Here is a 16,617-nt window from a genome sequence, read left to right as displayed (position 1 = left end):
ACCAGCACGTGAAACAAATAGAAACCAGTTCTATTCTATGAAAAATACATACGTTGGTAGAACACGAATACAATACCAACACGAATACAATTTAAAGGAAGACAAAGCATTTCTTAGCAGTTATGGGCATGAGCGCACAGAACAGACACCAGCACTAACAAAGCTCATAGAAAATACAAAACTGAGCAGAGCCGCGTTGCTTTACGCCACCCGGTGTCCACCTTGCCCCTCAGTAAGGTTCAGTGCCGGGGCTGGCCCCGCCCCTTCCAAGCCCCGCCTTTAACCCTGCCCCCTTCCTCGCGACCCACTGGAGTCCTCAGCAGCCACGCCCCGGCAAGCCCCGCCCTCAAGCTGCCCGTCCTAGCATAGCCACGCCCCGCGAAGCCACGCCCCTCGGCCTGGGCGGGGTCGGCTCGCGCTCCGCCCCAGTGGTCCAGCAGTTTGGAACCGTGTGCGGAGCGTGGGAGACGGCCCACGGGAGCTGAGCCCGCGTACGGGCGCGGGAGTCTCGGCGAGGAAACATGGCGGCTCTGACTACGGTGGTGGTGGCAGCGGCGGCCACAGCCGTCGCCGGGGCGGTGGCGGGGGCGGGCGCGGCGGCGGGGACCGGCGTGGGAGCGGCGCCGACGCCGCAACAGGTAAAGGCGGAGGCTCCGGCCTTGCTCGGGGCGGGCCTGCGTTTGAAAGGCGGTTGGAGCCACGGCTGTTCCGGCTCCAAGCCAGTCAGGCCTCAGTTTCTGAGGACTCCCTTTATTCAATACATGGGAGCTAGTGATGGGAACGCTGGGTATTAAGTCGGCAGTGACCCAGGGCTCCAAGCTCTCTTGGAATCTGAGCACCAAGAAGTGGATCTGTTTGATTGCATCGGTGGTAGGATCCAAGGAGGAACCGGAGAGGTGTTTCCCAAGATGGGGGTTCTAAGGACCCCAGTGTCCGCATGGTGGAATGGAAATCTTTTGTTTAGATGATCAGTCTTCTTTTCTGCTTCAGTTTTTTTTTTCCTATAGCACTTAATACCACGGGATATAATCCATATTTTATTCATGTTTTTAAATGGTGTTTCTGCCTCCATGAAAATGTAGGTACCCGTTAGGTAGACATTTTCGGAAGCTTCAGGCATTGTATTTCTAACTCCAAGAACTGTACCTGTTGTGTGCCCAACACGGTGTACCCTCGAGATAGTAGGCACTTACTAAATATTTTTGGTTCAGTCTAGACATGAGGGAAAACTACTGTGAGCTTAGGAGTCTCCATCTTTATTTCTAAGGGAATAGCGTTCTTTCTAGTGTGAAGTTAAGGAAATTACATTTAGGGAGGATTTTTCTCATATATCCTTTCGTTTTTCTCCTTCTTCTCTCTGTATCTATATAGCTCTATAACTCCCAAGTGTATTGAGAGAAAATATAGAATACCTTTTTAAAGTAGATTATGTAAAATATTTTAAGTATGTATTTTAAAAAAATACATGACCACCGGGTTGTGGTGTATTCCTGTAATCCCGACATTTCAAGAGGCAGAGGTGGGAATGTTAAGAGTTAGAGGCCAGTATAAGCTGTACAATGAGAGCTTTTCTCAAAAACAAAATGAAACAAAAATTAAAGAAAATGGTCTTACTCCAGTGATGTAAATTATGTCGAGTGTCCTTTTTCATGACAACTTTCTGTCATACTGTAGAATGCCAACATGACTTCCCCACCTAAATTATGTTTTACATCCTAATGTACCTTTCTTACCAGCTTCCTAACACTTATTGGCATACACTATCATGATTCTGCTTTAGTGATTTGCAAAAGTTGTATTTGCCTTTTCAGGGATTGGATCAGAATGACCTGTGGGTCTGTCTCACTATATGACATTTAGCAATCCCTGGAGACATCTTTGGTTGTCACAAAAGGCAGGATAGTAATTACTAACTACTATTGAAAGGTGCTACTGGGCTGGTGAGATGGCTCAGCGGGTAAGAGCACCGATTGCTCTTCCAAAGGTCTTGAGTTCAAATCCCAGCAACCACATGGTGGCTCACAACCACCCTTAATGAGATCTGACGCCCTCTTCTGGTGTGTCTGAAGACAGCTACAGTGAACTTATAGTAAATAGATAATAATTAAAAAAAAAAAGAGGTGCTACTAACACCCAGTAGAGACTGGAAGATAGTCCCTCCTTGAAGAATTATATGCCCAATAATGTCAGTATACTGAGACTGTGTTTACCTTATAGCTGAGAATCACAGTAACAATGAAGTAGAATTTCTTAGGAATATTAATACTAAGGCTGGTTTTATTTTTTTTAAGTTAAAATAGGGGCTCACTTGGTGAAGTGCTTGTTGTATAACTTTGAGGACCCAAGTTTAAGGCTGAGCACTACAGCATACACCTGTAATCCTAGTGCTGGAGAGCTGGAGGCAGATCCCCGGGGTTTGCTGGTCGGCCTAGTCATGTCAATGAGCTCTGTTCAGTGAGAGAAGCTATCTAATAAAATAAAATAAAATAAGGTGGACACCTGACATCAACCACTGACCTCCACATGTATGTGTACCAACACATAAACTGTACACATGTGAAACAGTTAGGATCATTGATATACTATGGTGGGATGTTTTGAGCAAGTTTATGTGTTGTTTGTCCTTCCTGCTCATCCCTGTATCTTCCCAGCCACATACACACTTGCACATATACATCCTGTACTTCAGCACTGAGCTTAAGTATTTGTTAGATGATTAAATGGACATTTGAACTAACCCTAAAAACCATAAGTGTTTACTCGAGAAAAGATAATTCTTATCATATTAATCTCACGATTTTAGACATCTCTGTCAAAACATCTAAAGTTCCAGTTACCAGAGTTCCCTTAACAAAATGGGACAGATGGGGTGACGTAAACATCGGAAATTAATTTCCTCATTTTTCTAGAGGCTTGACATCCAAATTCAAGATGCCGTGAGGGTTAGTTTCTTGTGAGGTTTCTCTGATGTCCTCTTGATGTCTTCATATGGTCTTTTGCGATTCCAGATATGGGCTGGAAAGATGGCTCACATGTTAAGAGCACTTGTTCATCAAGAAGACCTGGGTTTGATTTCCAGCACCCCACAAACATTTATATCTCCAATTCCAGGAGATCCCAAGCTCTCTTCTGGCCTTTACAGATAACAGTTACATACATGGTGCACAGACATACATACAAGCACAATACCCATACACATAAAATAAATCTTTAAAAAAAAAATAAAAGACTCCAGATGTTCTAAAGAAGGGTTTCTTAAGGAGTAGGAAGCAAACAACTCAGAAGCTTCAAGAAGTCCCAGAAACTGACCAAATGCACTAGGGCCTTCCCTCTCTAAGCTTACATAGTGGGAAGAACTGCTGAGAAACACTCAGACCAGACCAGCTTCCTAGAAGAGGGAGATGAGACAGACTACCTGGAAGAAGCAGCGACCAGCGACACTACCTGGAAAAGTCACTCTCCAACCTGTTGAACTGCTTGTATGCTGTGCAGTGAGCTTCAGGTTTCCAGCCTGCATGAGCTGTCTGTCACCCATGCTGGGGTGGGCTTGTGGTGCTGCAGATGTCTTTGAGTAATTTCTTCTCCTGTAAGTCACCCCTCACCTGTACTCTGTAAGTTACCCCAATAAAACTCATTGGTTCACAAAGTTGGATTTTGGCAGTTGTCCTTTATACTGACTGGTTTTGTATCAGCTTGACACAAGCTAGAGTCATCAGAGAGGAGAGAGGCTCGGTTGAGGAAACGCCTTCATGAGATCCAGCTGTGGAGTATTTTCTTGATTGGTGATCGGTGTGGTAGGGCCCAGACCATTGTGGATCGTGCTGTCCTTGTGCTGGTGGTCCTGGGTTCTATTAAGAAAGCAGACTGAGCAAGCCAGCAAGCAGCACCCCTCCATGGTCTCTTCATCAGCTTCTGCCTCCAGGTTCCTGGCCTGTTTGAATTCCTGTCCTAAATTCCTTTGGTGATGAACAGTGTGGAGCTGTAATGCTGAATAAACCCTTTCCTCCCCACCTTGCTTTTGGTCATGGTGTTTTGCCAAATCAATAGAAACCCTGACTAAAGCATCCTTACTGTGTCTGTTGGATTGAGCTGGCCTTTGTTCACATCTCTTCAGGAAGGGTCTCACAGCCCTTTTCAAGGTTGAAAAGTACTCTCCTCAAATTTTCTATTTGTTCCTAGGAACTGTTCTTTCAGCCATATTGGTTGTTGAATTATGACTTTAAAACGTTGTAAAACTTATTGTTTGTGTGCAGACACATACACATGTGCATCTGCCTGAATACCACAAGGAGTACACGTGGCATAGTAAGTGCTTTTCCTGCTGAACCACCTTGCCAGCCCCCCCTTTTTGAAGAATCTAGCAATAATAATCACATAATGGTTTTGAGCCAGGTATTATACCAGAGACAGGGCTTTATATCTTTTGTTTTGGTTCTGGTGGACTTCCCTGTAATGATCTGAATTTTATGACTCTTGGCCAACTGGAATAGCCCTTCAATAATAACTCCACCCCGCGGGGCCTGAGATGAGGTTCCATGGTGAAGAACTACTCTGAAGGGCTAGAGTTTGACGCCTAGCACCTACATTGGGTGGTTCATTACCACGTCTAACTCCAGCTCTAGGGGATCTGATGCCCTCTTCTGGTCTCTGAGGGCACCTGCATACAGCACACACACAAATTAAAAAAATGTTTAAAAATTAAAAACAAAATGTGAATTCCAGGATTCCCTGATTTTTAAAATGTTCTTCAAAATGGACTTCCTGTAAAAAGTCATGTACATGATATAGGGCTAAGTGTATGTCCAGGTATGTAAGGCTGACTAATGATCTTCAAGGCTCTGCATATATATATTTTTTAAGATTTTATTTATTTCTTTATGTGTATGAGTACACTGTAGCTGTACAGATGGCTGTGAGCCATCATGTGTGTGGCTGCTCTCCGGCCCCCCTCGCTCCAGGGTAATTCACTGTAGCTATCTTCAGATGCACCAGTAGAGGGCGTCATTATGGGTGGTTGTGAGCCACCATGTGGTTGCTGGGATCCAAACTCAGGACCTTCAGAAGAGCAGTCAGTGCTCTTACCCGCTGAGCCATCTTGCCAGCCTCCGGCTCTGCACATCTTCTAGCACCTGTGAGCATAATAGCTTTATATCTTAAAAGAATTGGCAGTTGTGATTCTTTAAATCTTAACCTTAAAATGGGTAGATGATCCTGGATTATCTGAGTAGACCCACTATGACCCTAAAGGTTTTAGACATAGGCAGAAAAACCAGAGTTAGTAAGATATGGTAACAGAAGCCAGAAAATGCAGTTATGTGAGGAAGTGGTCTGGGCTGAGGAATGAGGGCAGCCTCTCAAAGCTGGAAAATGGTAAGGAAATGAATTCTCCTTGGAAGACTCTAGAATGAACAAAGCCTCACCAATATCTTAAATTAATTTATATTTTAGTGAACAAATTATATACTTATGTGGCTCAATAAAGATACTTTGGTAAATGTATATAGCATAGAATTGTTAAATAAAAGCTAATTAATTGTATCTGTTCTATTATCTCTTATTTTTTAAAATTTTTTTTTTTTAGTCAGACATTTGGAAACTTATCTTTCCACTTGATAAATGTTTTTATTGGCTATGGTCAACTTACTATACATAACTCAAAACTTCCTGTACTTGCTACCTGTCATTGGTGTGACAAAATCCCTGACAAGCTGATGAAGTGTTCATTTGGGGCTCATGGTTTGAATAGATACCGTCTGTTGTGGAGAGGAAAATACACTAGTGGGAGTGTAAGGTCAAGAAGCAAGAAAGATGAATGCTGGAACTCCTGGCCTCTTCTTCATTCCCAGTCACCAGCCCACACTGTGGTGCCCACATGCAGGGCATTGAAGTTAACCAGCAACAACTCCCTCCCTTTCTTCTCTCCAGTCTCTGGTGACCATCATTCTCTTGTCTTTTTCTCTGAAATCAACTTTTGTCAAAGAATTTCCATATAATAAGAACATGTGGTATTTGTCTGTCTGTGTTTGCTGTGTTATACTTAGTGTAATGTTCTCTAGGTTCACAACTGGACCCTAGGCCTGATTTGCAGAACTGTTACATTTCACTCACTAAGTGTGTGGTAGACTAATTTCTGGATAGTTTGTTATGTGGTAAGAGGAAGCAGGGAGAAAGGCCCAAGAAGTCTTCATCTTTGTCTGACTGGAGTTGTGTGCTGAAGAAAAGGAAAAGCCTGTGTATTGCTATGTGCTGTTGCAGCATACTAATGTCCGTCCCTCCCCAAAAGGACTAAGGTACGCATTGGGTCAGAGTGTTCAGGAGAGTCTCTGGTGACTGTTAGCCAACAGCTAAGCTAGCTGAGGTTATAGTGCCACAGGAGACCAAGGTAAAGACTTTACAAAATTAGCTTGTAACTTGACTAAACAAGACAACTAATACAAGAGCAAGACAACGTGCGGAAGCCTTGGCTTTAGGCCTTGCCACAATATATTGCGTTCATTTCTTAACAAAAAGAAATTATGAGGTGTAAAGAAACAAAGTACAGTTTACACTTAGGAAGGAGTACACAGTGAAGAGGTACTAGACATTGGCTGTGCTAGGTGGACTTTATGGTGGTTTGGTTTGTTTGTTTACTTTGAAATGGATGCATGCTATGTTGGCCCAAGCTGATCTAAAACTCCAGAGTTCAGTGATCCCCTGCTTTGACCTCCAGGGCAGCTGGGTCTACAGATGTACCACCATACACAGCCTTAATTATCTACTCATCTATTTGAAAAATGTCAAAAAACTGAAGGGAATCATATCTAAAGAAGTAAAAAAAATGTGAGAATGAGCCCCCCCTTTCTCTTTCTCTCTCTTGAGAAAGTATTAAATCAAATTTTGGGGTTTAAAAAGTACAAGAAATGGAAACACCACCAGAGAGGCCCACCCCACCCCAGGATTAGCTGGAAGAAAAAGAATCTGCAAACTTGAATGTAGGTTAACACAGATTACACTGTCTGGAAATGCAGAAGAAGATGGTAGAAACAATAAACACTCAGTTCATGGCTTTGAAAATGTGATGGAAACTATTCTCACTGTAGAAGATCCAGAAGCAGTATGTGAACTAGCAACCAGAGGCTGGACTATAATCTTCAAATACCTGCCCTAGTGACCCACCTCCACAGTTAGTTTCCACCTCCTGACAGCTCCAGTCTTTCAAAATAGAATCACCAGTTAGTGAACAAGCATTCAAAACATGAGCCTGTTGGAGTAATTTCAGATTCCAACTGTAACGTTCCACTCCTAGCCCTCAAAACTCATGCCATCTTAAAATGTGAAATGCATTTGAGAGAGTTCAGAAGTTCCAGTACAGTTCAGAAGTTGAACTCCATCAGGACTTGGGGCATCTCCTAGTTGTGAGCTTATTGAATAAAAAATAAAGTTACTTTAAACATCCAGTGGCACAGAATAGACAATCTCATTCAGAAAGGGGATTTTGGGAGAATGAAGTGAGGGATAGGACCAAAGCCAGACTGAAAGTCAGAGGGTCAAATGTTAACCCCTGTAGCTCCATGGTCAGCCCCTGGGCCACATGGTATGATTGATCTCCAGTGAGTTTGGGTAGCGTTACCTCTCCAGTGTGGCCTCTACTCTTGGGCTGCCTTTACTTGGCATTTAGCTTTCTTAGGTAGATATACTACATTCCTATGTCTACAGCATCCTGAGTCTACCATAAAGCTTAGGCTTTAACCTCAAAGCTCATATATTCCTGTTTCGTGAACTCTGGAAGGGAATCTGACTTTGCTACATATTATCTGTCTTCCTAGGCTTTTCTCTGGAATCTTGGTGGGAGCCTCCATGATCCTGTGACTCATGTACTCTAAGCCTGCACACAGCATCATGTGGATGATGCCCAAGCACTGCTGCTAGTTCAGGCATTAGCCAGATCCCACTGGACTGAGACTGCAGTGGTAGCGTAGTTTGTGTCAGCTTGACGCAAACCTAGACATGCCCAGGAAGAGGGAATCTCAATTGAAGAATTGCTTTCATCAGACTGGCCTATATGGGCATGTCTGTAGGACATTTTCTTGTTTGCTAATTAATGAAGAAGGGTCTAGACCACTGTAGGTAGTGCCATCCCTAGGCAGGTATAAGAAAGGTAGCCGACCCTGAGTCTGCCTGAGTAAGCCAGTAAGTGTTCCTCCATGGACTCTGCTTCAGTCACTAACTTGGCTTTCCACCATGACGCACTGTACAGAGCCAAATAAACCCTTTCCTCCCCAAGATGCATTTGGTCAGTATTATGTCAGAGTAATAGAAAATAAACCAGTAAGAGTTCTTGCTAGGCCGGGCAGTGGTGGCGCACGCCTTTAATCCCAGCACTTGGGAGGCAGAGGCAGGCGGATTTCTGAGTTCAAGGCCAGTCTGGTCTGCAGAGTGAGTTCCAGGATAGCCAGGACTACACAGAGAAACCCTGTCTCGGAAAAAGAAACAAACAAACAAAAACAACAACAAAAACAAAAAACCCCAAAAAACCAAACCAAACCAAAAAACAAAACAAAACAAACAAAAAGAGTTCTTGCTGTGTAAGCATGAGGATCTGAGTTCAAATCCTCAGCACTCATGTAAAATTCTGGGTGTGGCTGAATGCAATTATAACCCCAGCATTATGGAGGGCATAGACAGAATTGCTGGGGCTTGCTAACCACCAGCCTAGATCCAGGCATGGTGAGAGCAGTAAGAGATCCTGTCTCAAGGAAGGAAGGTATCATTGATAGAGCAGGACATCTGATCTCTGGCCTCTGTACACATTCAGGGACACATCCCACACCACCCCTTCCCTCTACCCACATACACAAACACCCTAAACAAAGCAAGATACCTAAAATAGTAAAAAAAAAAATTTAAAGAATATTGAATTGCTCATAATTCTTAATTTCAAATTGCTTCAAAGCCACTGTAACCATAACTAAATATGGTACTGACTTAAGGCTAACCAAAGAATACACGGAGAGTAGAAAGCCAGATCTATATTGTAGGCAGTCCGGTTTCCGGAAGAGCACTCCGACAATAAGGAAAGAATAAGGAAACATCCCTTTCAACATATTGGGACAGTTGGATACTTACCCAGCAGTTTATTTGTTTGTTTCTTTTTTTGTAGTTTAACATCAACAGATAACACAATTGCTGAACTCAGAACCTAGCACCCTAATGTCCTCAAATCTTCTGGTGGCGGATCCAGGACCCAGCACTTGAACTAACAGCCTCCGGCTTTCTACATGTTGGTTGCCTTGCTCCCGTTGTCCAAAAGCAAGTTTCCTTCTCCTGTGTTTGCTCTTCCTCTCTCCGACCTGGAAGTTCTGCCTCCTTGCCCAGTGATTGGTTTCTTGTCTTTATTATCCAATCAATTAGGGAAAAAATTCCACTACAATTAGCTATTTACTTAAAATAGTATAATATACACAGTTCAGATAGAAATATACTACTGTACATGTAGGCTTATCCCTGCCGTGCTGGTTGTTGATATGCTTCAGAAGCATACTGGTGGATAGGACTGTAGGTCGCATCTGTCCTTTGGAAGCTTGTATGGTGCCTTTTGGTACTACGAAAGCTAGTCTTCAGGGATGAGGCACTCAGGTTAGTCCTACCTACAGTCTCTCTATTATGTTCATTTATCTTTTTAGCCCAAAATAATGCTTCCTGTACTTTTCCTTGGGTTCTTTTTCTTAATATATAAAAAATTTTAGACTTTTTATGTAATGAAAAAATGTCTTCCCCTTTCAGTTATGGCAGATGGGTTTCCTGGGTAGTATTAGTAGGTACTTAGTGTTGGTGTTAGTATACTGGGTAGTTGATGTTAGTGTAGGTTCCTGGCATAGTCTTTCAGGACTTGGAATGCAATCCGCAGGCTCTTCTGGCTTCTGATGTTTTCTTTGAGAAGTCGCCTGTTACTAGTGGGATTTCCTTCATCAGTGACTTATGTTTTTTTTCTCTTGCACTTTCTTTGTTCTAAATAATGTTTTAAATATGACGTGCTGTGGGGATTTTCTTTTTCTGGCCTTGTCTGTTTAGTGTTTTTCTGTGTTTCTTGTGTTCATATGGATGTATCTTTCCTTAGTTTGGAGTACTTTTCTTCTATAACGTTGCTGAAGGTCTGGTCTATGCCATTGACTTGGGATTTTTCCTCATCCATTCCTATAATTAGAAGATTTGCACTTCCCATTGTCTCACAGATGTCCTTTGTTCATTTCTTTTTGTTTCTTTTCTGTTTTGTTTGTTTGTTTGATTTGTTTTGTTTGTTTTGCGGGACAGGGTTGCTCTGTGTAGTCCCAACTGCCCTGAAACTCTTTGAAGACCAGTCTGGCCTCAAACTCTCAGAGATTATCTGCCTCTGCCTCCCAAGTGCTGTGATCAAAGGTGTGTGCCACCATGCCCAGCTTGTGTTGCTTTTCTGTATTTTAGTTGTTTTTTTTTTTTTTAATGTCCCTTGATATTTTGGTCTGAATCTTCTATTTTATCTTTGAGACTTTCTGCTTGATTCATTTCTAGTTGTAAAGCTTTCCTTTGCATTTTCTAGATGGACTATTGGGTTTTTCAATTCCATCTTCATTTCAGCTCAAGTCTTCTTCAGCATTTCTATCTCTTATTGAACTTCATTTTTAAATCTTTGATTCTTTGTCATTTCTATCAGCCTTATGTCTGTATTTTTTTTGTCATCATACAAGGAGAAGAGTTAAGCTTTTTCTTGAATTTTTTATGGTGTGTGTGTGCGTTGTTATTTTTTAAATTCCTTGAATCCTTTGAGGAAATGTATGATGATTCTTTTTTTTTTTTGTCTCTGTAAGGTTTTAATGCTCAGTTTTCACAAACACAAGTTTCTACCCAATTTTACAACATACAATAAATGTTCTACTCTTTAAAATGTGCATTATTCAACTATCCCTCATATTCTTTTCCAATCTTTGAAAATCACCAGGAGTTTCTACCTAATTATACTCTACTATATTTATTTACATTTGTCTTAAGAACAAACAAAATCCATGATATTTTAGTTAACTCAGTGTATTTATAAAATGAAAAGCTCTATCAAAATACTTTTTAATTGGAAAAACAAATAGAACAGGCAATGGATCTACCGAAGTTCACATTCGCTTTGGCAGATGTCAGTGTGGGACAGCTCATGACAAACACAGTTTGCCCTTATTCCCCCAGAGCTGATCAGCTTCCAAGCTAACTGTTAAATTACTTTACTGAGATCTCGTCATGTTGGTATCTGGCTCATTCCACATCTTCAGCCAGGCTCTGAGCACTTACAATTCTCTGACTAATGTTGGGAGCTTGGTCAGAGGCATCTGGAACACTGGTGGTGGAAGAGTCTGTTGTAACACTTGCAGCAGCTACCGTGGCTGTCCACACACAGCAGTGGCATTTGTCAGGTGGTCCACACCCTTCTTGTAGTCACCTTGTACTAATAACTCTTCACCAAGCTGTATCTCTTCAAGGAAGAATTTCTGAACAGCTTCAGCATCTTTTAAATCAGGTAACTTGGAAAGCCCAGCTCTCTCCTTAGCAAACTTCTCGGACTGATTGGAGCACGCCAGCCCCTCGCAGCTGCCTGTCTCCAGTCCAGATGGAAAAGCATGATGATTCTTTTAATGCTTGTGTCCTGGAGTTGATCTGAATCATTCTCCTTAGCAAGCATTTGGATAAACTGGCAGATTATTATTATTATTATTATTATTATTATTATTATTACTCATTTATTTCATGTATCAGACACACCAGAAAAAGGTATCGGATCCCTATTATGGATGGTTGTAAGCCACCATGTGGTTGCTGGGAATTGAACTCAGGACCTCTAGAAAAGCAGTCAGTGCTCTAAACTGCTGAGCCATCTCTCCAGCCCAAGCTGGTAGGTTTTGAAGAACATACTGGCTTGATCTTTAATAATCTTGGTATTCCTGCCATGAGATCCAGGCATGAGGACTTAATTAGTTTTTAGTACATTGTGGATAAAGCAGGGTCAAAGAAGAGAGAAGCTGTAGGGGTGGGTTCATCCTAGAGCAGTAGTTCTCACACTTGCAGGTTGAGGGGTCCCCTTTCCTCTTGAACCCAGACGAGCCACCCTCTCTGTCCCCAACTCCAAAAAGCAGCAGTTCAGTTTCTACCTGTGCTGTGCACATGAATTCACTAAGAATGGATCAGAGAAGTGTTAGAAGTCCAACTCTCAGAAGGTTAGGTATAGTCTTTATGATCTTTGATTAAAGTTCCCCTGTGTGTTCTGCAGAGCATAAGCAACTGAAGCTCTAGTAAGATCGGGTAGACTCCATCAGAGCGAGCGGTTGTTCCTCTGTGGACATTGTCAAGAAAGTGAAGGGGCTGAGGGCTTGCTCAGTGGTTAAGAATGTGCTTATCATGTGCACGGGTGTAGCTTCAATCCCCAGCACCAAAAAGTCTGTGTGTGTGTGTGTGTGTGTGTGTGTGTGTGTGTGTGTGTAAAAGCAAGACAGCATGAGAGAAAAACATGGGGAATTTTATAGACTAATCAGGGTTCTATGTCTAAAATATATGTTAAAGAGCAAAACTGCAACAACTTTAGCTTAGATGCCAAATTGGCTTTTATTTACAATTCATGTTGGGGGCAATATCCTAGCCTATTAAGGAAAAGTAGAACAATAGAAAACCACATTGTTGGGCTGGAGAGATGGCTTAGTGGTTAAGAGCACCGACTGCACTTCCAAAGGTCCTGAGTTCAATTCCCAGCAACCACGTGGTGGCTCACAACCATTGGTAATGGGGTCTAATGCCCTTTCTGGTGTGTCTGAAGAGAGCAATGGTGTACTCACGCATAAAATAACTAAGCCTTTTAAAAAAGGAGAAAACCACATTGTTTAACATCAGGCTACCTTTCTTATATGGCCTCTTAATAATGTTGCTTACAACTTAATTAGAAAACCATGCATTTTCTGCCCAAAAGATAAACGAGAATAGTGGTGAACAGACTTCTCTTAAAAATGAAAAGGTGGGGCTGGAGAGATGGCTCAGTGGGTAAGAGCACTGACTGCTCTTCTGAAGGTCCTGTGTTCAGGTTCCTAGCAACCACATGGTGACTCACACCCATCTGTGATGAGATCTGATGCCCTCTTCTGACACACCTCTTCTGGTGTGTCTGAAGTCAGCTACAGTGTACTTATTTATAATAATAAATAAATCTTTAAAAAAAATAATAAAATATCCATTATCATTAGTCATCATGAACTAATCCAAACCACACTGAGAGGGGCTGTGTATGTAACTGATAGAGTGTCTCACATACTCAGGGCCCTGAGTTTGATCCCCAGCATACCAAATAAAAAAATATTGTGAGATACTAGTTTATAGCCATTAAGATGGCTGTAATGAAAAGGACTAATAATAAGTGTTGGCAAGGATACAGGGAAATTAGAATCATTCACATATTGCTGATGGGAATGTTATAAATGAAGCAGTTACCATGAAAATAGTTTACTAATACCTGAAAATGTTTTTTTTAAAGATTTATTTCATTTATGTATGAGTACACTGTAGCTATACAGATGGCCATGAGCCATCATGGGTGTGGCTGCTGGGAATTGAACTCAGGACCTCCTCTGCCTGCCCGCTCGCTCTGGCGTAATTCACTGTAGCTGTCTTTAGATGCACCAGAAGAGGGCGTCAGATCTCATTACAGATGGTTGTGAGCCACCTTGTGGTTGCTGGGATCCAAACTCAGGACCTTCGGAAGAGCAGTCAGTACTCTTATCCACTGAGTCATCTTGCCAGCCCCCTGAAAATGTTTTTAATAGTTGGCATTATCAAGGAAGTGAATAGATTGTAGCGTGTAATTATTAAAAAACAATCCATGCTAATGCTGGCTACACGCCCCAAACACCCAAACACCCAAACACCGGCTTTGCCTCTCCAGAGCTCAGAGATCATTCTCTGGGTCCCCTGTGGTGCTTTTGGGAGCCCACACTTCACTGCTGTAGTCCTTGTAGTCTTGGAGCTTCATCCTTGCCCAGTCTTCCCATCCCAAGGCCTGGTTGAATTCTGCCTGCTGTATTCTTTCTCTCTGGCCCACCTGATTCGCTGCAAATGGAAAAACACCAGGCAATCTTAGTGTAGAATCAACAGATGACAGAACCACTGGGTGTGGAATCTATTGTCCTAAACTCATCAACTATTCTATGTTGCAAATCTTATGGTGGTGGAATCTGCCACCAGGTCTAACAGTTCCTGGTCTACTTGTTGTTCCTCTTGCTCCTGCCTCGCCATACCAAAAGGGCGGTTTGTTCCTCCTGTGTTCCCTCTTCCTCTCTTGGACTAGAAGGCCCTCCTCCTCCTTGACCAGCGATTGGCTTCTTGTTGTCTTTATTATCCAATCAATTAGGGGAAAATTCCGCTATAATAGATGATCAGTGTGTGTGTGTGTGTGTGTGTGTGTGTGTGTGTGTGGTGTGTGTGTGTGTGTGTGTGTGTGAACTATTAATAATGATATATGAATATAAAAAGGGTTTATATTCAGAATGCATAAAGAATGATTCCAAATCAACAATAAAAAAGTAATTCAAATGTTAAAACAGAAAGTGAAATTCTGACTCAAATTCTGTGGCTACACGGTAACAAAATGTAAAACAGTTTTTACATTAAAACTTGTTTAAAGCCTGACAGTGGTGGTAACACACCTTTAATCTCAGCACTTGGGAGGCAGATGCAGGCAGATTTCTGAGTTCGAGGCCAGCCTGGTCTACAGAGTGAGTTCCAGGACAGCCAGGGCTATACAGAGAAACCCTGACTCAAAAAACCAAAAAAAAAAAAAAAAAAAAAAAAAAAAAAAAAAAAAAAAAAAAAAAAAAAAAAAAAAAAAAGCTTGTTTAGAGTATTTATAGTAGCACTTCATATTGAGGAGATAATGGTGATAACCCAACTGCTCATCAGATGATGGATGATGAGTAGAGAAAAATGAAAGATAAATCCATATATTATAGTGACTCTCAACCTGTGGGTGGCAACTCCTTTGAGGGTTGAGAGACCCTTTCACTGGGGTTGCCTAAGACCATTGGAAATATCAGATATTCATAACAACAAAACTGTAGTTATAAAGTAGCAATGAAAATAATTTTGTGGTTGGGTTCACCCACATCATGAGGGACTATATGAAAGAGTTACAGCATTAGGAAGGCTGAGAACCACTGATATAATGCAATATTAATTTAGCTATTAAAGGTATAAGGTAGGCTAGAAGGGTGATTCAGTGGGACACTGCTTGTAGCCCAAGTATGAGAACCTGAATTTGGATTGCCCAGCTCTTATCTGAGAGCTAGGCGCGACAGTGCATATCCAACCCTAGGGCTGGTAGAGCAAAGACAGGGGCATCACAAGGTCTTTGTGGCCACACAGCCAGCTAATGAGTTAAATCCAATGAGAGACCTTGTCTCATTAAGATAGATGGAGGGCTGGCAAGATGGCTCAGCAGGTAAGAGCACTGACCGCTCTTCCGAAGGTCCTGAGTTCAAATCCCAGCAACCACATGGTGGCTCTGATGCCCTCTTCCAGTGTGTCTGAAGTTCAGCTGCAGTGTACTTATATATAATAATAAATAAATCTTAAAAAAAAAAGATAGATGGAGTCAGTAAAGTGTATCAGATACTGACCTCTGGTCTCCACACACATGTGAATGCATTCAGACATGTGAATATGTGTACAGTGCACACATATCCACAGAAAAGGAATGAGATATGATCCATAGATTATCATGAATGGGTCTTAAAATATTGGTTAAGTAAAATAAGACATACAGAAAAGACTGTATGTTCTATAAGCCTATTGATCCAATATAGTCAACCTCAGAAAAGCATGCACTGAGAGAAGGCTACAGGAGGGAGTGACCGCTAGTGGCTGCGAGTTTATCTTGGTGTGATGAAAATATTTTGGAGCTGGACAGTGGTGGTGGTGGTGCATAACTTCATAACTATCTAGAAAATCACTAGCTTGTTGGCACTCTTAACAAATAGTACCTTATGCTATGCTATTCTCACTTTAAAACTCTTCTTGCTCCCGGATCTAAGGCCTTCTTTACTCTCCCCTCTTCTCTCACACCTCCTTTCTCAGCAGCTGCCCTTGGTCACATGTACAGTTGAGATACACGTTTACCTTTTACTTTTGGTGGCCCAGGTAGTTGTCACACTCTCAGCCCTGGCCTGTACTACTCTACTGACTTCTTCATGGATCCTCTGGCCCCATCACCATAATAATATCAACTTATGTCAAAAAAACAAACCAAGCCAAACAAAAAAACCCAGCCGACACATTCTATTTAAGAACGAAGTATGGGGGCTGGCGAGATGGCTCAGCGGGTAAGAGCACTGACTGCTCTTTTGAAGGTCCTGAGTTCAAATCCCAGCAACACATGGTGGCTCACAACCACCCGTAATGAGATCAGATGCCCCTTTCTGGTGTATCTGAAATCAGCTACAGTGTACTTACATATAATAATAAATCTTTGGGCTGTAGCGAGCAGGGACTGAGCAAATGGAGTTGACCAGAGCGAGTGGGGCTGACCAGAGCAAGCAGAGGTCCTAAAATTCAATTCCCAACAACCACATGAAGGCTCACAACCAT

General features: G+C 42.2%; 1 protein-coding gene across 2 annotated transcripts in view; it reads left to right on the top strand.

The window, feature by feature from the left end:
* The first annotated feature begins 393 nt into the window (after positions 1–393).
* Positions 394–16,617, top strand: part of Ccdc112 (coiled-coil domain containing 112) — a 35,540-nt gene continuing 19,316 nt past the window's right edge. For both annotated transcript variants that reach the window (XM_031365627.1, XM_031365626.1), the window contains exon 1: positions 394–638. In XM_031365627.1, coding sequence (XP_031221487.1) covers positions 522–638 — 117 coding nt within the window. In that variant the 5' untranslated portion in view covers positions 394–521. The remainder of the gene's footprint in view (positions 639–16,617) is intronic.

Source organism: Mastomys coucha, unplaced genomic scaffold (assembly GCF_008632895.1).
Source record: "Mastomys coucha isolate ucsf_1 unplaced genomic scaffold, UCSF_Mcou_1 pScaffold13, whole genome shotgun sequence".
Classification (NCBI taxonomy): Eukaryota; Metazoa; Chordata; class Mammalia; order Rodentia; family Muridae; genus Mastomys; species Mastomys coucha.
This window is presented reverse-complemented; position numbering and strand designations above follow the sequence as displayed.